At 31.7% G+C, this 23,848-nt stretch overlaps 2 protein-coding genes across 4 annotated transcripts; both read left to right on the top strand.

Annotated features, from left to right (window-relative positions):
* Positions 1-1,340: 1,340 nt before the first annotated feature.
* LOC109337939 (ubiquitin-conjugating enzyme E2-17 kDa-like) lies at positions 1,341-4,827 on the top strand. 3 transcript variants are annotated; one of them, XM_019575031.1, is made up of 5 exons: positions 1,341-1,473; positions 1,579-1,655; positions 2,312-2,439; positions 3,742-3,846; positions 4,451-4,827. In XM_019575031.1, exons 2-5 carry the CDS (start codon positions 1,586-1,588, stop codon positions 4,592-4,594), a joined length of 447 nt encoding a protein of 148 aa, XP_019430576.1. In that variant the 5' UTR covers positions 1,341-1,473; positions 1,579-1,585; the 3' UTR covers positions 4,595-4,827. The 3 variants fall into 3 exon arrangements, with proteins under 3 accessions (XP_019430576.1, XP_019430578.1, XP_019430577.1); XM_019575033.1 differs by having other exon boundaries at positions 1,353-1,486; XM_019575032.1 differs by having other exon boundaries at positions 1,375-1,486; positions 1,585-1,655.
* Positions 4,828-14,759: 9,932 nt separating this feature from the next.
* On the top strand, positions 14,760-16,198 carry LOC109337938 (pathogenesis-related genes transcriptional activator PTI6-like). Its single transcript, XM_019575030.1, has 2 exons — positions 14,760-15,223; positions 15,264-16,198. Exon 2 carries the CDS (start codon positions 15,290-15,292, stop codon positions 16,100-16,102), a length of 813 nt encoding a protein of 270 aa, XP_019430575.1. The 5' UTR covers positions 14,760-15,223; positions 15,264-15,289; the 3' UTR covers positions 16,103-16,198.
* The last annotated feature ends 7,650 nt before the right edge of the window (positions 16,199-23,848 follow it).

Raw genomic sequence — 23,848 nt, 5'->3', positions numbered from 1 at the left:
TTAATGTTAATAATACTCTCACAAAAAGTTTATATTGACTTGGACAAAAAAATTATGAATAACAAGTGTGCATAGACTTGATTAACAAAGAACTTCAATAATGAGTCTGAAGAAACTTGGTTAACAAAAGATAATCAACAACGAGCCCTCTATAGACTTGGTTAATAAAACCATTTCAATAAAAAGTATGTAGAGACTTGATTAATAAAGAAAACTGAACATGTGAGTCTCAAGAGACTTAGTGAAGAAAGATATTTGTCTATGCCTAAAAGGTTTTAAATTCTTCCTATGTTTAGAGGCCTTGTTTACATGTTTGAGCCTAGAGAAGCTAGATTTAAATTAATAACTGTAATCATGTGCCTGAAGATGCTATACTTAGATTATTTGAAAGGCTTTGTTAATTTGTAAATGGATTAGTTATAGTGAAATCTTGATGCTACTAAAGACTACATATAGCTCATGTTTAGATGAATCATGATAAAATCAATGTCCATACTCTTTCATTTCATCATGATGAGCTCAAGATGCAACTTAGTGAACCAATATTAATGGAAAAGCATCAAATATCAATATACTTTCAAGTATCTGATTAGTCTTATACTCTTAACTAACTACATTGTTCATCCTTAACCATCAATGAAATTTAAAGATATTTATCTTTTTTCAAACAAAATATTTTGGAACTCTCTTCTCTAATTACATACAAACCCAAAAATATATTTTATTTTTTTCTCAAAATACTAATTCATACTCTGCTCACCGATTTTCGTAATCCTACATATTAATCGATTCACCCCTATTTATATTACAAATAAGTAGGTTAGCTTCAGTCTCAAAGTGGGCTTGAAGCTTCTAACTTTTATTTACAATTACATTTTGATATTTTACCACTTTTTTTTCATATGACACTATATGCTTTGGCCTTCTACATGTCATTAGCTAGGTTAATGGGTGGTATTAACTATTAGTTTTTAGAATAATAATGGTTCTAAACATATGGAATAAACAAACTTCACCATTTCTCATCTGTCCTATTTATCATCTCTAATCAGGTGAAAGTGTACTTATAAAGAAGCTTCTAAAACTCAATAGTATCCAAGTGGAAAGCACGTTTATTATTCCATAAAATATATCACATAGTGATTAATTAGAAAATTATTTAATTACATTTTTTATTTTAAATATATTTTTTCAAAATAATGTGATACACTTGACAACAAATGTGGTCTTCAAAATAGATATGCACCTTCACAAAATATACCTAAAGCTTATTGCGTTGATCCTACGCTAACATGTAATACGAATACGGAACCTTCTAGAAACAAACCTTGTCCACTTCTCTATCCCTTTCCCGGTTTATAATTTTGCTCTTTTTATTCTCACTCTTATTCTATCAAAGGGCTTTTCAAATTCCAACCCTTTCTCTCTTTAACCCTAATTTCGCAACTTTGTTCTTCAAATCCTCCCTTTTCCGTAACACTTTGAGGTTTTTCTCTTTTCCTTTTACCCTTAAAATTGATTCGCGCATCTTCTCTTGTTCTGATTTTGTTTCTTATGTCTATGTTTCTCTGTTTTCAGGTTGAGTATGGCTTCGAAACGTATCTTGAAGGAACTCAAGGATTTGCAGAAGGACCCTCCTACATCGTGTAGCGCGGGTGAGCTTCTACAAAAAATTTGAAAATTTCAAGTTTTGAAATTTCTCCTTTTTAATTTCGATGCATAACAATAAACCCTAATAGTTGTGTGTTCTGGGTGTATGATTCTATTTTAAGATTGTTATAATTTTTTCCTGTGCTTATTGGTATTTTGAGTTGATTATGTTATTTAGGTCAGGTAAGTTACTCATTATGATTAAAGAAAACAAAATCCATGATTGTGGTTATTGTTCTTATCAGTGGTTGTTAAGGAACTGCCTCTAATAATTATTTGAAGAAGTTGGGGATGATTAGCTATACACGACACTTCAGGATTTCCAAATTATTATATTGATTAAAGGCCGGTCTGTTTAAGCGTAAAAGTGATTCTGAAATCTTTACTTTTATGTAAATCAGATTTATTTTACATTTTTATATATTGTAATAAATGTTTTTCTTTGTTCTGAGTTGCTTAGAAGCTGAAAAATATAGCTTCTCATTAAAGCTGAATTTTGCCTTCTATTTCTTTGTAAAATAATGTATAAATGTTTTTTAATGAAATAATTGCTTTTAAGATTAAACAAAAGGGCCCTGAGAGTGTCTATTTGTTTTAGTTATAGGTTTAGCTATTGAGATATTCTTTTGATAACTTTAATAATCATTATTGTCTATGTCAGGACCTGTTGCCGAGGACATGTTTCATTGGCAAGCAACAATCATGGGGCCTGCTGACAGCCCTTACACAGGTGGTGTATTCCTTGTTTCGATTCATTTCCCTCCAGATTATCCTTTCAAGCCGCCAAAGGTAAATGTCGTACATTGTTACCTACAATAGTTGCTTGTATCTTATGCTCTTTTGATGTTGTGATTATGTTGAGACTTGTTTGGTGGTTATTCACAATGCTTGGTAACAAGTTTTCACCTTCCTGTGTTGGGGTTTTACAACCTGAAGTTGCATCTATGGTTATCATTTTGCATTATAACAAATGTGTTTATGTGAGGAGATTTTACGAAGTACAGCCCGTGTGATAGCTTGGTGGTCAGCCTCCTCCAATCCTCAATGGTAATTTGTGGTGTTGGTCTGTGCTAGATTCTTGCAAACCTTTGCAAAATACAACCTGGAGAACTTTTTTATATTTTGATGAAAAAGAAATATTATTAGAAAAGGAGAGAATATTACAAGAGGATATGAAATCTTCAAAAGAACAAGGAAAGCACCTAAAACTACAAGCTAAGCAAAAGGGACATATGAACACTGGCTGAACAATTGCTTGGTTGACCTGTTTGTACTATCCAAAACAATTCTTTTAGTGTCCTTGTCTGCTTCAAGATTGTATCATGGACATGTGCCTTGTTAAACTGGCCTTACTCTACCGACACACTGTGTCAATATCAGTTCTTTAGAGTATTGGTCTACAGAGGCAATATTATTGACAATGTTTTGGCAGTGGATACAGTGCTCCAAATATGGAATTAAGTGATGTTTAATTTGTCTACTATTATCTGACTTTTTGTGAGATGTTGATAAATTTGGAGATCAAAATTAAACCCCTTGTCTCGATGCCAGAAAATCATCTTTCCTCGCTGCCTTTGTGGTTGAGACTACCACTTTCGTTAATACTAGTGTGTAGTAACTGATACTCATAATTACCGTTTCTATGAACACTGGTGTATCCTAGCACCATGCCATGAGAGGAGAGTCTTTTCTGTATCTCTTCTTGCTGCTTCAGTTCACCTGTGTACACACAGAGAGCATAATTAGTAAAGAACAATGTCGGAAAGAATGTTGCATTGCTTGCAGCAAAATTAGATGCTTGGATGTGTGGCTGGCATCACTCATTTCACTGTTGTATATGTTAAGTGAGATTTAAATTGGTTTTTTTGTTTATTTCATTTTCCTCACTTATCCTTATCCATTCTTATTGTTCTTCTTTTTTAGGTGATTTGATAAAAAAAAAATCCAATTACAGTAGAATTACTTATTTTAGTTTGTATGCAAAATATGAATGCTTTTGTACTGGATGATAGTTAAATTTGTAAATATCTTGAACTTCTGTCAAGACTAGTTGTTTAGAAACTCATAACTTTGGGATCTTTAATAATGCAGGTTGCATTTAGGACTAAGGTATTCCATCCAAACATCAACAGCAATGGGAGTATATGTCTTGATATTCTTAAAGAACAGTGGAGCCCAGCACTAACCATTTCCAAGGTTGAATTTTTTTGCTTTCCTTGTTTTTTCTTTACATTTGATGATTTTTGCAAAAGTTTTAGCTTGCATTAACTGATCATAGCTAAATGTAATTTTTAAATACATATCCTGGCTTTTAGAAAAATTGTCATTCCATGTTATCCATGATTTGTTGTTTGCAACTAGGTGTGAGATACTGTTAATCCTTCTTTTGTTGATATTTGATGATTTTGCACAAGTTTATCTTGTTTACTGCTAATTTTTTAGAAGCGTTGAGGAACTGTGAAGCTTTTTAGGAGAAGATTGGTGCACTAGTTTAGACAGATATCTACTCTTTTCTGTTATCTAAGCTATATAGCTTTCATGTACATTGATAAGAACTGGGTCTGCTTACTCTCATTTTCTTTAAGGACAATTTTAAAATTTATTGTGTTTGTCACCATCTCTGCATTAAATATGGGTATTATATTTTTTTAATGCTGAAAAACAATTATGTTTTTATTGGAAAAAATACACCAAAGAAACTTTTATCTAAGTTTAATCCTTTTAGATGATGGCATAACACCTTGACAACAAGTACGGTGTTGTTTCATATGTTGGCAAAACTAACTTGAAACTATTTTAGGTCCTTTTGTCAATTTGCTCATTGTTGACGGATCCCAACCCTGATGACCCACTTGTGCCTGAAATTGCACACATGTACAAGACTGATAGGGTTAAGTATGAGGCTACTGCTCGCAGCTGGACACAGAAATATGCCATGGGATGATCATCATATCTCTTAGCTGTTCTATTTATCTGTCTTATTATGATTTGTGTAAAAACAATATATCTTTTGATTGGATCAGTTGTTTTTTTGTCAGTGGAACTCAACCATGGTAAGAGAATTGGTTGTTGTACTGAGTATTTTTCTAAGACATTGATGATTGAAGAAATTGTAATTTCATGCGAACTTTCTGACCTGCAATTCCAATTATGTGGTAACAATAGCCGTCTATGCCAGTAGAAAATCATCAATTTTGTCATAATGGTTGTTTGTTTTTGTTAGAATTTGGTAAAAAATGATGAGTTTTGAAGTGGTTTTAATGCACATTAATGATGTCATTTATGGTGACTTCTGAGTTTGTGAAATGAAAAACTCATTAGTTTCACGTTGCTTGGAGGAGGGAAGTTTGAAGGCTTTATAAGCCTTAAGTTTCATAATTTGGGTACCTGAGTCTAGCACTTGAGAATTGGCACATGCAGCCATATTGTGAGAATTCGAGAACCGACACTGGTGGTCAATATTGTGGGGTATTCGAGAGAATAGTTCATATAGTGGAGTAAGAAATCGTATAACAGAGAAATGAATTGTTTTATCCAGGGGACAGTATGGTTGATAGTCTGTTTGCACAATTTTAGCAGTATAACAAAACGTCTTAAAGATAACGATCTAGTCGTGACTCAGTCACTACAGATTATCTCGTGCTATTCAAAATTGTTGCGAGCTACACAAACAACAATTTTAAGACGTTTCTACTGCAATGGTATTCGTATATATTATTATTGGACCAAACATCTATGACCTGAACATGTCATTTCGGTTCGACGAGACAACTTCAAACGTTAGCAACAAAAGATGAAATTTTTCCTCACTATGAGAAAGACTGACCACGTTCTAAAAACCAACATCCCAATTGTGTCGGATGAGGCTGAAAAAGAGGAAAGTGAAAAAATGGCTATTGAAATAGCTCTAGAATGAAAGTGATTATATATGTGAGAACTTCATTCTAAATGAGTTGTCTAATTATCTCTTTGACCACTACAGTCCATACAAGTCTGCTAAACTAATTTGACATGCACTTGAGAAAAGCATGATACTAATGAAGCTGAGACTAAGAAATATGATGTTAGCTGCTACCTCAAGTATCAAATGATTAATAATAAATCAGTAGAGTCTGAGTCCCACGAGATTCAGAAAATTGCTTGAGATCATTTCTGAGGGGATGTCCCTAGATGAGCAATTTCAAGTGACTGTCATAATTGACAAGTTGTCTCCTAGCTGAAAGGATTTCAAAAATCTTCTGAGGCATAAGACCAAATAAATTTCTTTGGAATCTCTAATCGCTCGTCTTCGTATTGAAGAAGAGGCTCGAAAGCAAGATCAGAAAGATGAGGCTCGAAAGCAAGATCAGAAAGATGAGGTGTTGATTGTCTCCAACAATAGCATTAAGAAGAAATTCTCAGGTGTTGTTCTGAAGCCTTCTGACGCTAACTTCAAAAATCAGAACAGCAGTGGGAATAAGGCTAAAAACACTAGTTGGAACAAGAATTAGAACCCTCAAAAGGTCCAATATGTTAAGCTACCCGCTAAGAATGACGTTGGCAACCTGTTCATCTGCTTCAAATGTGGGAATCCATATCCTATGGCACGCAAGTGCAGAAATAGACTTATGGATCGTCCTCCACATGCCAACATGGTTGATGAGCCATTTGTGACAGTATTATCTAAGGTCATTATGGTTGGAGGAACTGATGGGTGGTGGGTAAATAATGGTGCATCCCGCCATGTCTGCTATGATCATGTTATGTTCAAAACATACACGGATGTTGTGATAAAGGTGACTCTCACACCACTATTGTTGTTGGAACTGGTGATGCGGAGCTGAAGTTTATATTTGGGAAGACTCTAATTCTCAAAGATTTATGCACACTCCAGAAATGACGAAAAATTTAGTTTTTGGTTTTCTTCTTAATATGGCTAGTTTTACTCAGACCATAGGAGCAGACTTGTATACTGTTACTAGGAATGGGATATTTGTTGATGGCATGTTTAAATTAAATATTGATGTTTCTATTAATAAAATTTCTAATTGTGTTTACATGTTGTGTGATTTTAATATTTGACATTTTAGACTTTGTCATATTAATAAATGTGCAATTTCATATTTGAGTAACTTAAGTTTAATTCAAAAGTTATCTAAAAATGATTTTGAAATTTGTGAATCATGTAATAAAGCAAAAAATTTATAAAAAACCACATAAACCTGTTATGCGGGAATCTGAGCCTTTAGATTTAATACACTCAGATATATGTAAATTAGATATAACGTTAACTAGAAATTGTAAACGTTATTTTATCATTTTTATTGATGATTGTTCTGATTTTACCTATGTACATCTTAGGAAAAATAAAAGTGAATCACTTGACATGTTTAAGTTATATGTACCTGAAATTGAAAATCAACTCAACAAGAAATAAAGAAACTCAGAAGCGATAGAGGTACTGAGTGTGACTCTAACATGTTTAATGATTTTTATAAATTAAATGACATCATTCATAAAACAACTACATCATATCCACCTGAAATGAATGATAAAGTTGAAAGAAAGAACATAACTTTAACTGAATTAGTTGTAGCTATTATGTTAAGTCTAGTGCAGCACTCTCTTGGTGGGGTAAAATTTTATTAGTTGTATGATATGTGCTAAGTAGAGTCTTCAATGCTAAAAGCAAAATTTTCCTATATTAAATTATTAAGAATAGACAACTAAACTTGTCTTATTTGAGAACTTAGGGTTGTTTGACTTACATCTGGATACTAGACCCCAAGAGAGTTAACTCGCAAATAGAGCCTATGAATGTGTATTCATTGTGTATGATGTAAACAATAAGGCGTACAAGTTTTATGACCTTAACGTAAAACTGATCATTGAGTCTAACGATGTTGACTTCAATGAAATGAATTTCTTTTTTAAATTGAGGAATAGTGGGGGCACAACAACTAGTCACATACATATGATTAACAATAATGATAATAACGATGAGTTAGAAATAGAACCTAGAAGAAGTAAGAGAGCAAAGACTGTTAGAGAGTATGGACCTGATTATATGGTTTATACATTTGAAGAGGATCCATTAACACTCCAAGAAGCTTTGACTTCTTTGGATGTTGATTTATGGCAAGAAGCCATAAATAATGAGATGGATTCTCTATAGTCTAACAAGACCTGACATTTAGCTGACTTGTTTCTTAGCTGAAAACCAATTGGTTGTAAGTGGGTATTGAAAAAGAAACTGAAACTTGATGGCACAGTGGATAAATATAAGGCTCACATTGTAGCTAAGAGTTTCAGGCAAAAGAAGATGTAGATTTCTTCGACACGTTATCACTTGTTACTAGAATAACATCCATTAGAGTACTAATATTGATCGCTACGATACATAATTTATTAGTACATCAAATGGATGTTAAGACTGCCTTTTTAAATGGTGATTTGGAAGAAGAAATCTATATAGAACAATCTGAAGGTTTTGTAATACATGGGCAAGAAAATAAGGTCTGTGAGTTAGATAAGTCGTTATATGGTCTTAAGCAAGCACCTAACAGTAGCATGAAAAGTTCAACGACTTAATGGTCTCAATGAGTTTAAGGTGAATGAAAGTGACAAATGCATTTATTACAAATCATAAAATGACATTTGCACTATCATATGTGACTATGTAGACGACCTATTCATATTTGGTTCCAATATTCATGTTGTGAATAATGTGAAATCATTGTTATATAACAACTTTAATATGAAAGACCTTGTTGAGGCAAGTGTAATCCTTGGTATAAAAATTACTAGGTCAAAAGAAGGAATTTCTTTGGATCAATTTCATTATGTGGAAATGATTCTGAAGAAATGTAAGTACTTTGACTGTAAACTTGCTAGCACACCATATGATCCAATTATAAAACTTTTTAAGAACAGTGGTGAAGGTGTAAGACAAGTTGAGTATGCTAGCATCATTGGCAGCCTTCGGTACGTCACTGATTTCACTAGACTCAACATTGCGTATGTTGTGGGATTATTATGCAGGTTTACCATTAGACTTGGTATGGAGCATTGGAACGTTATAAAAGGGTAATGAAATACCTTAAGAAAACAATGAACCTTGGATTACAATACCGAAGGTTTCCAGCTGTGATGCTGATTGGAACACTCTTTCACATGATTCCAAAGCAACCAGTGGCTATATATTTAGCATAGCTGGTGGGACTGTTTCTTGGAAGTCAAAGAAATAGAGTATTTTGGCTCAATCCATTGTGGAAGATAAGATGATAGCACTAGCAACAGCTAGTGAAGAAGCAAGTTGGCTGAGAAGCTTGCTTGCAGAGATTCCCCTATGGGAAAGATCGATTTCAGTTGTGTTGATCCATTGTCATAGTATTGCGGCTATTGCAAAAATTTAGAACCGATTTTATAACGGTAAGAAATGACAAATTCGTCGTAAGCCCAGCACCATTAGAGAGTTACTCTCTACAGGAGTTGTTAGAGTGGATCATGTACGCACTAAGAATAACTTAGCAGATCATTTGACGAAAATACTAGCTAAAGAGAAAGTCCATAATACTTCTTAGAGTATGGGACTATTGCCCTTAGAGCGATGATCACTCATGATGGTAACCTGACCTAATTGACTAGAGATCTCAAGAAATAGGTTCAATGGGTAATAACAAGTTGTGAAGTGATATGAGAATGAACATGCTATAAAACATGAGAAGCATGATTTCTGCAGCATATGGAAGGATGAGCGAAGACTCTTAATGAGATTTATACTCCAATTGGAGTATAGTACCTAGGCTACATGAGTACTCTTGATAGACTCACTTATGTGAATGTGGAAGTGTGGGCTGATTCCTATGAAATTCTATGGCATAAATTTCTAGAGCGTTCACTATACTGGGATAGACGTGCAGAGCCTTTAACATACAGGCTTTACAGAATACACCTTTGAAAAGGTTGTGTGGTTTGATGCAGAAGATAGAGTTCAAGACTATGAGTCACTCTAGTAAAATATGGATCTTATTCACTATGCAAAGGTTTAAGTCGTATGACATCTTTGTTTATGTACAATCTTATTGAAACCACAAAATTCCCGGAAATCGTTTTTTAATTTCAAGTGGAGGTTGTTACAATTTGTTAAAATATGATGAGTTTTGAAGTGATTTTAATGCATATTAATGGTCATTTATGGTGACTTTTGATTTTGTGAAATAAAAAAATTCAGTAGTCTCATATTGCATGGAGGATGGAATTTTGAAGGCTTATAAGCCTTAAGTTTCATCATTGAGGTGTGCCCCAAGGGGTACAATGAGGTTTGTGGGTGGGTGAGGACTCACACAAACAAAACCCCTCCACACACATGCGCGTACGTGCACCACCATCACCACCTCCTTCGTTGTCGTCTGGTCGACTTGGTTCGTGTGCGGGTCAGGCTTGGGCCCAACATTCTTTTTAAATAAATTTTTATTTATATTTTATTTATTTTTGGGCCTTTTTTGGGCTTGGATCATGTGTTGACCAAGTTAACACACGCATGCCACATGTGTTTGACGTAGTCAACACGGTTGGAAAGTGAGTGGGGAGTGGATCTCAGATTGAGATTGTGATCTGTGTGATCAATGATTCTAGCCGTTGGATCTTGTGACCGTTTGAGATTTGACAACCGTTTTAGGCCCTCAGATGGGGGATTCGTTCGAGGCCTCACGCTATAAATAGAGGGCCCCTCCCCTCATTAGAACTCGACCTCAAGTTGAAGGCGTTTCCTCTCAACTTTTTTTCTCCCCCTAATACTCCCCCAACGCATTTCTGACAACATCATCCCCTTTTTTTCCATGACACTTGAGAATTGGCACAGGCAGACAAAGTGAGATTTCAAGAACTGACACTAGTAGTTAGTATTGTGGGTAAAGAATTGGCACATGTAGTTATATTGTGAGAATTTGAGAATTGACATTGGTAGTCAGTATTGTGAGTGTATTCGAGAACGATTCTTACGGTGCAGTAAGAAATCATATAACAAAGAACTGAATTGTTTTATCCTGAGGACGGCATGGTTGATAGTCTACTTGCACAATTTTAGTAGTACCACGAAACGTATTAAAGAGAATGGTTTGGTCGTGACTCAGCCAGTAAAGAATATCTCGTGCTATTCAAAATTGTTGCGAGCTACGCAAACAACAATTTTACTATATGGAAAATGCTACCAATTGTCCTTATGGTATTTTTGATAATATTCTAATAGTGTAAGAAAATTTTACATTGTCAATTTATTGTCCGTTATTGATATTTATTGTCATTCATAGTTGTGTTTTTAGCTATCTCTGACTTCATGTTCTATACTACCTCCGTTTATTTATGTTTTAAAAGAATCATAAAGGTAAGATTTGATAGAATCAATGAAATGGCTTTCACCATTACTTTGATTGGGACAGCCCATCTACAAGTTGGTCATCATCAAAATGAAAGCGGTTCCATAGCTTGAGTTACTCTGAACTGAAAATGAAAGCAATTGGTAAGTCAATTGTGTTTGGGTACGTTCAACGATACAAAAATGTCGGAGTATTTCTACGAGTTAGGTAAGTGGTGAAGAAAATACTAATACTTGAAAGCATCCTTTGATTGTCCCTCATAAACTTGATTAACACCTTACCATCTTTCAGGAAGTCATTTTAGAGATTCTTATGTTTATTTTCCAGATCGTGCAATGAAATTAAGATATCCTTAAACACGGTTGAAGAGTTGGGTTGGATGGAAAGCACTAAACATGCACTTTCGACTCAACGTTATAACAGGTGTCAACCATCATATGTTTTGTGTCAAGAATCTCCATTTAGTTTACTTTAGTTACCTGACTTTTGACTGTCTCTTTCACTCATTCCTATTTTATGGATGTACATTTGCTATCCATACTTAATGTCATTCCATATGCCATGATTTAATGATTGAAGAAATTACTTAAAAATTAAATTTTAACTTAAATACATTTTTTAACCAATCACAATGTCATGAGACATGAAATGACACTAAGTGTGGGACAGCAGATATGCACTCCTATTTTATATAAGATTCCTCAACTTTATAGAGTATGACACCTTATTTTCTATAAGCTTCCTCAGCTTTATTTAGTATGTCATGTGTCTAAACTAGGAATCATTAATTAAAAAGTTAGTAGGAGGAAAGATTAGATGAGGAGAAAGATTTGGTTGCCCAGCAGCGAGAAAAAAGTATTTGATACATATACACCGGTAATACTACTTTTTACACTATTAACACATTATTCATCATTTATATGTTAACTGTTATTGACTCTCAAACAGAAATCAATAGTAGATAATATATTGTAAGTATAAAAAACTTTATACTCACATTACGTAAATATTAAACTCTATCAAAAAAAGGCGGGTCTGGGGTCAGTCATATTTGCCTTCTCTTCTTCCTCAAGCCAAAGTCCAACTAAACTTGCAAGCAGCTTAAAATACAAATAAAGCTGTACGAATTCACCCTTAGCCATTGCTTATATATGATTACAATCAAAGTAAAAAAAGAGAGTTATTCTAATCTGTAAAGAAGAAAAAGATATGTACATTGAAAATTTAATAATTTTTATATTATTTATATATCATCTATTATTAATATTTATTTATTGTTAAATCTTATTATGAATGATATATTGTGTATATAAATTTTCACATCAGCAGTGTGATGTAACCTGAACTCCTAAGAACATCAATTTGAATCAATAACCATGTGAAAATTTCATTTATATTCTATATTTTTTATTAACGCTCTCAAAAAGTAATAATTTTTATAAATAGTTTATGTAAAAAAAATTATATAGTTACATATTATTCATTATTTATATCTTAATTATCATTTTTATTTTAATAAAAGTAATATAAAGAATAATGGTGAATGATGTTAAGTATTATAATTTATAACTTTTGCATTACTTTTTCACGGTTCGTTGTTATTCGACCGCTTTGCTGCAAACAAATTATAAAGCCACCTCAATTGCGTCACTTCAATGTTGTTGATTCTTGGAACAACGATTTCTCTTCTAAATTATAAAATTCTTCCAACATGCACTTGTCAATTTTGCGTAGTCCTGGATTCATCAACGTGGAAAGTTGGCACCGTTTCTTTGGACCTTATTTTGATGACTTTCTCGGATTTTTTAATGTGCCTCCTTATATTATAATATATCAAATTTGGAAGAAGTTGATTGATTAGTATAAAATTCTGTTGGATTCTAAAAAAAATTACAGAGTTAAAGTTTTGATTCTTAATAATAACATTTATTAAAAAAATAATATATATTTAAAAGAATTAATTCATTATCCATAAAGCTAAAAAATTAGCTTGATTAGTATCAAAAAATAATTCAATATTCTACGTACACAGTGAAAAGAACAACATTTAATAACAACTTCTCCATAATCATTCCATTGGCTAGCTAACTACATGACGATATGAACTATCAATGGGAATTGTTATTGAGTGTGAAGAAACACTTTTATATATATATATATATAATAAAATCTTGATAATAAAATAAAAATTTAATTTTAAATAATAAAATCAAAAAAATATAAATACATTTCTTTTTATATATAATGTTTCCATTAGAAGATACATATTACATTTACTCTTTTGTTGAATATAAGCCTACTTTGCACCCACCAATCCAGATTTTACATTAATATAGTATTGGCAATTAGGGATGTCATATTTATGTCTATGTAATATCTGTCTAAATTATGGTGGATTGGTATGCCAATTTTAAATAGGTATGAAACATCATGTCTTGTCTGCCTTAAACATGAGCGATTGGCTGACAGACCGCCTTTAACAATACTAAAAAAATATATACAAAATTATATACACTTCATACAAAATAAACAATATATATTTACCGAACAACACATACAAAATATAATATAATATATAATACAAAATATGCATAGTACATAATTTAATACAAAATATAAAATAAATAGTACATACATATATATATATATATATAATATATAATATATAAAATACAAATGCATATACATAACATAATAAATACATATAATATATAATATAAAAAATAGTTCTTTCTTACATTTTGATATATAAATACATATATAACAAACGGAACAAACTTTTTCACTTTAATAAAATACATATATTTTTATATATTTGATATTCAATATTTTATCTAATAATATTCGTCATAACCCTTTTGCTCATTGATTATAGGTGAATATGATATGTTGAAGAGTCATTTTGGACAGATGGACATATCCTTTATGCTCTGTCTGCCCAAAAAATACATACGGACAAGCTAGCCCTACGGGCTTTGCCCAAATTATCACGGATAAGTTTATCCCTGTCTGAAATATAAATGAAGAATTAAAAAGGAAATGTTAAAAATGTCATTTAGAGTGTTATTTATTATTTAATAAAGTGTATTACTCCAATGCAAAATGGTGTATTTAACTTTTCCATAATTTAGTTTTTCAAGATTAACTTTCTTATAGTTTTTTGGTACTACTTTAAAAATATTTTCTCACTTTTTTGAATAAGAAACTAATTCATTTCATGGTTCATAGTTGTCTTTTTAACAAGTGTCGCTCTCAGAAATTAAACTATTGACTTTAAGGGTCCAGTAAAATCTTGCACAATTATACCAATAGCTTGTTGGTATTCCTCATAGAGTGTTATTGAAAAAAGTTATTAATTATATTTTATCAATTCAATCGGCTAATTTCTAGTGGGAACTTGATGTTTTTCTTGTTTTTTTATAAACAATGATACTATTAAATATTAGAGATTAAATTATTGTCTTTACTTTTACATTAAACACAAAATTGTCATATCATTAAAAATATCATAACTATTATTTTTAGTGTTATTTTTAAGAGAAAAATGATATATGTATACACATTGTAAAAATTATTATACTATCATTAAATTATTCACCACTCATTTTTAATAATTATTAGCTTTTAAAAAAAATATTAACTATATATAAATTTGATTATATATTAGTTGGTAGACTAATATAGCATGAAAAATGATTTACTCGTTTGGACGAGAGTGTGATTATAAAGTGAGAGAAGCATACATGAGAGAAGAAGTGTGGCACTTAGAAGCTCTAATCTTTGTGCTGCCGACAACATCTAACCCTCACACAACATTAGTGTGGAAGTTCCTTCCATCCACTCTCTCACACTCCTTCCATTCTTTCATCTTCCTTTACCTTTCACCTTCAATTCCTTACCTCCTCACCATTACATTTCTCACGAGAAAATTATTTTGGTGATCCTCTAACAAGGACACATACCCCATAAAGCACCATAAATACCCTTTAATCCCTTCCCCCCTCTCTCACCTTCTTTTATTTCCTCTCTCTCTCTCTACAACCTTTACTTTTCTCTATCACTTCATGCCACTACTCTCTTCATTCCCGCCAAAAATCTCACAACCTTACTCTTCCCTCCATTTTCACTCTCTCATCCTCTAATAAAATATAACAAAAGCAAAACTTTTCTCCCCTTAAACCCTCTACACCTTATTTTCCTTCCTTCCTATTTCCTCACTCTCTTCATTGAAACTACCCTGACACAAACCAACCAATCAACCCCTTTTTCTCTCTACTTTCTCCATGTCCGTACAATCAACTCTTCACCTTCAAGAAACAGAAAGGTCCCATTTTGAGGGTGACCCACCATGCAAAACAAAGACTAAAGTCCACCACCACCACCACCGCAAGAAGCTTCTCCGGATTATACTCACCGACCTCGACGCTACCGATTCTGACTCCTCCGGCGACGAAGAAAACTCACCTAAGCTTCGAAGAGTGAAGAGAGAAATCACCCATGTCACCATCAACTTTCCCTCTTTACATTCTTCTTCAAAAACTACTACACCTTCTACTTCTCCATCTTCTTCCTTTTCATCGGGTTATAACCCGACCCGTTTCAAGAGTCGCATGACCCGACCGAAAAGGAATATAACTGGCAACTCTCGTCGCGGCAGCCAGTTCAGGGGGGTTCGGCAGAGGCCGTGGGGACGGTGGACCGCCGAGATCCGTGACCCGAATCAGAGAAAACGGGTCTGGCTTGGGACATACGATACGGCGGAGGAAGCTGCCGCCGTGTACGACGAGGCGGCTGTGAAGTTGAAGGGTCCCAAAGCTGTCACTAACTTCCCTCACGCTGCCTCAAAGAAGACTGAGGAAGTGGCGGCGGTGCCAGTTTCTCGCGACGGTTTTGCTTCTCCGACGTCGGTGCTGGCTAAAAATGGTGACACGACCCCGTTTGATAGTTTCCATTACGACGTGGTGGATGCCTTTGGATTTGATATCGACGTGCCGTTAAGTCTGACGGACGTTAATACGGTGATGCTGAGTCAGCGGTTTGGGAACGTTCAGTTTGGAGATTTTGATACGGATGAGTTTTTAACTTGGCTCACTTAAATTTGTTTTTAGTAACTGAGTATATGTAACTAAGTAAGCACTTATGGTCAAAAGTTAATTTGTAATTAAGTTGATTATTATCTTGTTAGAGGTAAAGGAGGGAAAAGCAAGTGATGAAAAAATAGACATTAAAATGTGAGTGATTGGTGGAAAATTAATAGTACTCTTTTGTAATTTCATATATAATTATATAAAATCTTCATCAAAAAGGCTTTTACCCTGTCAATTTATGCATTTTGTCACCATAATCTTTTGTTATTTCATATTTTTAATGTTTTTTATTTGATTTATTATATGTAAATTATTTCATGATTTTCTAAATTTTTTAACAAAATATTTGCATATTTATTTTTGTATCTTAAATTATATGTTTATGATTAAGTATACATTATATTTAATCACTTTAAATTAAAAGTTATCCTGATTAATGTTTATGATTAAATTAGCCTTCCAACTTGGGAGTAAGTTTGATTAAAATATAGCACGACCACCAATTAGAATCGATTAAAGGAGAAGTGTTACCCAAACATTATTACCCTTACCTACCACAATCATGTTGATTGAATATTGCCTTGCATTCTATTTCTACCATAACAGTAGCAGAGATCGAGAGATACTTGCTGGATTCTATAGTATTTAGAGGTATCATAATGCATGCTATTTTATTTATTGAATATTTTATCATTTTATGTACTTTCAAGACATCACTTGATGTCACTTAAACGTTTTATGATAACTTTAAGATGGTTTATACCAACAAAAAAAGATAACAAATAAATATACATGGTGTATACAAAAAAAGAATATAACAAATAAATATACAGGGTGTTTATCAACTATTTATTTAAAGTGTCTTGTTTGCTCAAATTTCCGAAGTTATAAAAATTATAGATGTAATGTGTTATGAGAAGAATCTAAACAATTAGGATAGGAATCAAAATAAGCTATCACATTAAAGATTCTAAACTCAATTAATCACATAAAAACATTATAATGAAAAAATAATATAATATTAAGTATAGAAAGTGTGTAATCTTTTTAATATTGTGGATATTTCGTTCATATATATTATATATTATTTTATTTAAAAGTAAATAATTATTAATACAAGATTAGTCAACGATATTTTGTAAAAACATTTACACTAGACATCGTCATCACCCATTGTCTCAAAGATAAATAAAGGTAGAAGTTATGGCTTGATTATACACATTGTTAGGTGGATGGAATAAAGTATATGAGGAAAAAATACAGCATAAAAGTTTTATACTTTGTCGCTTATTATTTATTTTTAACCATTATCAATACTACAAAAAATGCAACATAAATTAATAGTGTACGAAATATTGATTATGTTTATCTGAAGGGTAATTCACATACCTTAAGTAAACTGCTTTTTAATAAATTGAGTAAATTACACTGACACTCCCTGAGTTTTAGTGAAATTACACAAACCACCCCTCACTTTTCTACACTTACATAAACCTCCCATAGTTTTGTACTTTCATTACACTGACCACCCTTGTATAAGAAATAAGTGTAATCTTTTAAACAAAAAATGTGATAAATGCAATTAAGTTAAACAAAATATGATATATTGGGTAGACGAGTCTAAATAATAGATTTGTATATTATTTAGACTTGTCTACGCAATATATCATGTTTTGTTTAACTTAATTGCATTTATCACATTTTTTGTTTAAAAGATTACACTTATTTCTTATACAGGTGTGATCAGTGTAATGAAAGTATAAAATTAGGGGAGGTTTGTGTAAGTGTAGAAAAGTGAGGGGTGGTTTGTATGATTTCATTAAAACTCAAGGGGTGTCAGTGTAATTTACTCTAATAAATTTCAATGTAGGGGCCCTTCACGCGGTAAATCTGGTTTTACTAATCATAGTTTAAAAACATGGATCAAATCAGCATGTGACCCTCCAAATCAGTGTCATTAAAGTCGGACCAGTCAATGATTCAGTCAGAGTATTAGGTCAATGAGTTACTGGTTCAACAAGTGAGTCAATAGTTGGATCGATTAATTCAGTTTGTATTAAATATTCTAAAAATTTCATAATATTATACTAGCCTTCCAACTTGGGAGTAAGTTTGATTAAAATATAGCACGACCACCAATTAGAATCGATTAAAGGAGAAGTGTTACCCAAACATTATTACCCTTACCTACCACAATCATGTTGATTGAATATTGCCTTGCATTCTATTTCTACCATAACAGTAGCAGAGATCGAGAGATACTTGCTGGATTCTATAGTATTTAGAGGTATCATAATGCATGCTATTTTATTTATTGAATATTTTATCATTTTATGTACTTTCAAGACATCACTTGATGTCACTTAAACGTTTTATGATAACTTTAAGATGGTTTATACCAACAAAAAAAGATAACAAATAAATATACATGGTGTATACAAAAAAAGAATATAACAAATAAATATACAGGGTGTTTATCAACTATTTATTTAAAGTGTCTTGTTTGCTCAAATTTCCGAAGTTATAAAAATTATAGATGTAATGTGTTATGAGAAGAATCTAAACAATTAGGATAGGAATCAAAATAAGCTATCACATTAAAGATTCTAAACTCAATTAATCACATAAAAACATTATAATGAAAAAATAATATAATATTAAGTATAGAAAGTGTGTAATCTTTTTAATATTGTGGATATTTCGTTCATATATATTATATATTATTTTATTTAAAAGTAAATAATTATTAATACAAGATTAGTCAACGATATTTTGTAAAAACATTTACACTAGACATCGTCATCACCCATTGTCTCAAAGATAAATAAAGGTAGAAGTTATGGCTTGATTATACACATTGTTAGGTGGATGGAATAAAGTATATGAGGAAAAAATACAGCATAAAAGTTTTATACTTTGTCGCTTATTATTTATTTTTAACCATTATCAATACTACAAAAAATGCAACATAAATTAATAGTGTACGAAATATTGATTATGTTTATCTGAAGGGTAATTCACATACCTTAAGTAAACTGCTTTTTAATAAATTGAGTAAATTACACTGACACTCCCTGAGTTTTAGTGAAATTACACAAACCACCCCTCACTTTTCTACACTTACATAAACCTCCCATAGTTTTGTACTTTCATTACACTGACCACCCTTGTATAAGAAATAAGTGTAATCTTTTAAACAAAAAATGTGATAAATGCAATTAAGTTAAACAAAACATTATATATTATGGAGACAAATCCAAATAATATACAAATCAATGTATCTTTATTATTTTTTGTTACAGAATGCATCAAAAATTCTAAAGAAATATTATTTAAATCACTCTTATAATGTAGTGTAACGAACCAAAAATAATAAAGATACATTGATTTGTATATTATTTAGACTTGTCTACACAATATATCATGTTTTATTTAACTTAATTGCATTTATCACATTTTTTGTTTAAAAGATTACACTTATTTCTTATACAGGTGTGATCAGTGTAATGAAAGTATAAAATTAGGGGAGGTTTGTGTAAGTGTAGAAAAGTGAGGGGTGGTTTGTATGATTTCATTAAAACTCAAGGGGTGTCAGTGTAATTTACTCTAATAAATTTCAATGTAGGGGCCCTTCACGCGGTAAATCTGGTTTTACTAATCATAGTTTAAAAACATGGATCAAATCAGCATGTGACCCTCCAAATCAGTGTCATTAAAGTCGGACCAGTCAATGATTCAGTCAGAGTATTAGGTCAATGAGTTACTGGTTCAACAAGTGAGTCAATAGTTGGATCGATTAATTCAGTTTGTATTAAATATTCTAAAAATTTCATAATATTATACAACAATATTTAATAATGGTATACTCAAAATTTAAAAACATTATCATGCCTAATTAAACAACAAAAAAAGAACATTTTACTACTATAAAATGACATAACTAAGTTGATAAAATCATCAAACAACATATGAACTATGTTTTAACTACAATAAAAACATATAATAAATTTAAAATTTAATTAAACAATGAAGATTTTGTTATAATGTAAATTAACAAATGACAAACATAACTATAAATAAGTTAAAAGTATTTGTTTTTCACTGAAAAGCGACGTCAATTTGGTTGTTTTAAAAAAATTTGATTGATTTGGCCGGTTGAACCGATCCAACCATCCGAATCACTAATTTTAGGCTTAAATTGACCAAATCAACCTAATTTGATGGAAAATTAATTAGATGAAAAACTCGAACTAATTAAATGTCCGCTTCATAGTTGAATCAGTCGAACTGATCGAACAGGCCGACTCATAGTTAAATCAGTCAAACTGATCGAACAGGCCGGTTCGACCCTAGTTTTATAACACAGCTTCAAATTATTACATTATTTAGAGTGACAACCAATGTTACCATGATTAGATTGCACAATTGAAACTCCACTAGTTCAATTGTTCACTCAACTTGCCAATGGCCTTGGTTTGCAATTTTATTATCTCAACAAAAGTTTGGTGTCCTTTGAATCATAAAATTATATATAATTATTAGTTATATATTTATATATAATTATATTCATATATTACATCATCTCTAGTTGGATAGAACATAATACAAAATTTCTACCAATTTAACATCTAGCATATTTCACATGTGTTAAGCACGTTTATTTAATTTAAAATTATTAATAGTGAATTGTGATAAATTAGAGTTGAGAGCATGTGGTTGATAGCAAATTATCAATATAATGGTGAGCCCATACGCCACTTCATGCTTCCACAGAATGGACTTGGACCACCTATTCAACACAGTGGTGGCCGGCGGCTGACAAAATCTGAAACTTCAAAGGAAAGGAGAACTCTGCTTTATTGGGTATCATCAGAAAAATCATTTGCAATATTTGAGTTTTGTTATTAGTAATTTATCTTAGGAAATGTTTTAGACACATATAAGTATATGACTAAATAAATATAAGAAATAGTATTGATAATGTTCAAATATTTGAAAATTATTTTTCAATTTTAAAAGTAAATAAAATTACAAGTCAATGACTAAAAATGTCCCTTCCTTTATATATTTTATTGCTTTGGGATGTGTACTTATGTATTTAAAGAAATTTATTTTTGAGATATTAATTACACTAACAAATAGTCAATTTTGATATAATTTATTGTTAACCTCTTTCAATATGAATCTACCTCATTAGAAAGGAAGAACTTGCATGAGTATCTCAATTTAAATTCAAAGGTGATACATTTTTTTAGACTTTTATCGTTATTATTAGTATTTGAAACAATATTTAATCGATATATTTTTGTAATAAATTTGATATTACAGATTAATATTTTTATAACTAAAATTTAAATACGCTAATTTAATCGAATTATATAGATCAACATTAGTAATTAAAGTTAGGTATTCCTTGGTTTTAAAACAATACTATGTCATTTAGATTCTTATCCTTTTTTTTAATCTTCAACACATATTAATTACAGACACTATCCAGTAATTCTGTTATCCTATTTTAGAGTGACAAATATCCAAATCTTTACAATTATGCAAAAAATTATCCAAAATGATTGGTTAAAGATTTTTTGAGAAGATGTTGAAAGGTCATGAAATGGTTGATTTGGTGTGTCCCATGGTTGGTGACCAAAACAGACAGTAGGCCGAGAAAATACCCCACCACCTTCTACAAGACAAGCCGCCTTCTACTATTTCCACTTTAACTAATTATTTTAGTTCAAATTATATCATTTTTTAAGGATCATTTTAATATTGTATATTCACTGATTGGTTTATTTCAATCAATTGGTATTTATTAAGATTAAAACTAAATTTTTATGTTCATGATGTATGCATAATTAAAATTTTACTGAATATTTGATCCTTAAAAAATCGACCTTGATTCTTCAAAAAATTCAAATTCAAAATAGTACACAATAATTCACAATCAAATAGTTAATATCACTTGTCATAAAAATGTTAAAAAAATAATTTGACTGACATTTAGTATTTTTGAGATTAAGTTATTGAAGTAGATTTTTACTCTTAAAACTAAATAAAGACTATTTCAAATGAATAATAGATATATGATTTGGATGAGTGTTACAAGATTATGAAATAATTTCTCCAATATAATTAGCTACCACCTATCTTTCTCTAAACCAAACGTGGGAATTGATTAAGGGAGATTATAGTAACATAGTACAATTATACCCGAAATCCCGATAATTTTCCGTTTATAAACGCTGACTCACTGTTTCTAGTCCATTTTAATATTCACTAATTCGTTTCATTTATGCTACTTGCAGTTGCAGATAAGATTAAGAAGATATTTGTGAAAATGAAAGAGTGTCTTTGCCTCATTGGGTATAATTCTGTTTGTTTCTTGCTTCACTCATTGAGTCCATTCTCTACTACAAGACAAAGTGAGCAAAAACATTTTCAGTATAAACAGTTTTATTAGATGCTTTTGTAATTAGTGTAACCACCAATCAATTTCTCAACCTGTTCATTAACAATAACATAACAGACAACAGTTACTTTTTGTGTCCCTACTCCACCTTGGTTTAGTTCTTATAGCTTTGGTCTAATGAATAATCAACACAAATTATGACCACATTTTTTTAACCTTGTAACTTACGCAATAATTTTGAACAGTTTTCTTCTTTCCTCTTCATTTGCGTAAAGGTCAACAAGGATACATAATCTTGTCATGTTTTTTTTAAGGACGACATCAGAAGGAAACTTTTCTCCCTAATATTATTATTTGGGGTTCGAATTCTGTCTAGTGCTAGGGAGTCAATAAAGAGTGAGTTTGATAATTTATAATTTGTTTTAGTTTAAAAATAAAATTTAGACTATTAATTTTTTTAAGTAGACACATGTCACAATCTCTATAAACTATGGGATATGCAATAATGAAGAAGATATAGTTTCTATTACAGGTTGATCCAGCTTAAACAAATACACAATTAGAGTTTGGAGTATACAATAACATTAAATATTTAGAAGAAATGGTTTTTTGGATTAGTAATCTCATTTAATTCAAATATAATTTTGATAAAAAATATATGCACTAACAATGAATATTGCAAAATTTTGCATGAATAATACCTTCATTTATTGATTTACTTGATGCCCATAAAGGTTACATATATACAAGGAAAACCAAGTTGCTTGCAAAACAAGCAATTGGTAAAACAGAAAAACAACAACCCTTAACCCAACTAATTCTTAACTAACTTTAACTAAAAATAATCAAAAAGGTCATAGCAAAAAATATACCCATATAAGATTTCATAGTTATAAAAATGCTCAAGCATGATCTGGAAATCAAAAATGGTGTGCCAAGCTTGAGACAGTTGTGCACCTGATGCGCCAAGTTGGCGCCTCTGGCCTATGCCTAATGCGCCTGATGTGTGTCTGGTATGCTTCTCTGATGCGCCAAGAAAATGTGTCTAGGCCAAGTCTGATGCGCCACTAGCCAGACTTAATGCGCCTAATGCGTGCCTGATATGCTTCTTTGATGCGCCTAGGTCAGGACTGATGCATCACTGCTAGGAATAGCTTGGCCAAGTCACGAGTGAGGCTTAGGGACAACTTGGCCATGCCACGAGTGAGGCTTAGGGATAACTTGGCCATGCCACGAGTCAGTCTTCCTCGATCAGGATCCAAGCATCCTCGACCATGAGCCAAGCTTCCTCGGTCATGATCCAAGCTTCCTCGATCACGATCCAAGCATCATCGGTCATGAGTCAA

The sequence above is a fragment of the Lupinus angustifolius genome, unplaced genomic scaffold (genome assembly GCF_001865875.1).
Source record: "Lupinus angustifolius cultivar Tanjil unplaced genomic scaffold, LupAngTanjil_v1.0 Scaffold_15_150, whole genome shotgun sequence".
Lineage (NCBI taxonomy): Eukaryota > Viridiplantae > Streptophyta > Magnoliopsida > Fabales > Fabaceae > Lupinus > Lupinus angustifolius.
Note: the sequence above shows the minus strand (reverse complement) of the source record. Positions and strands in the feature narration are given on the sequence as shown.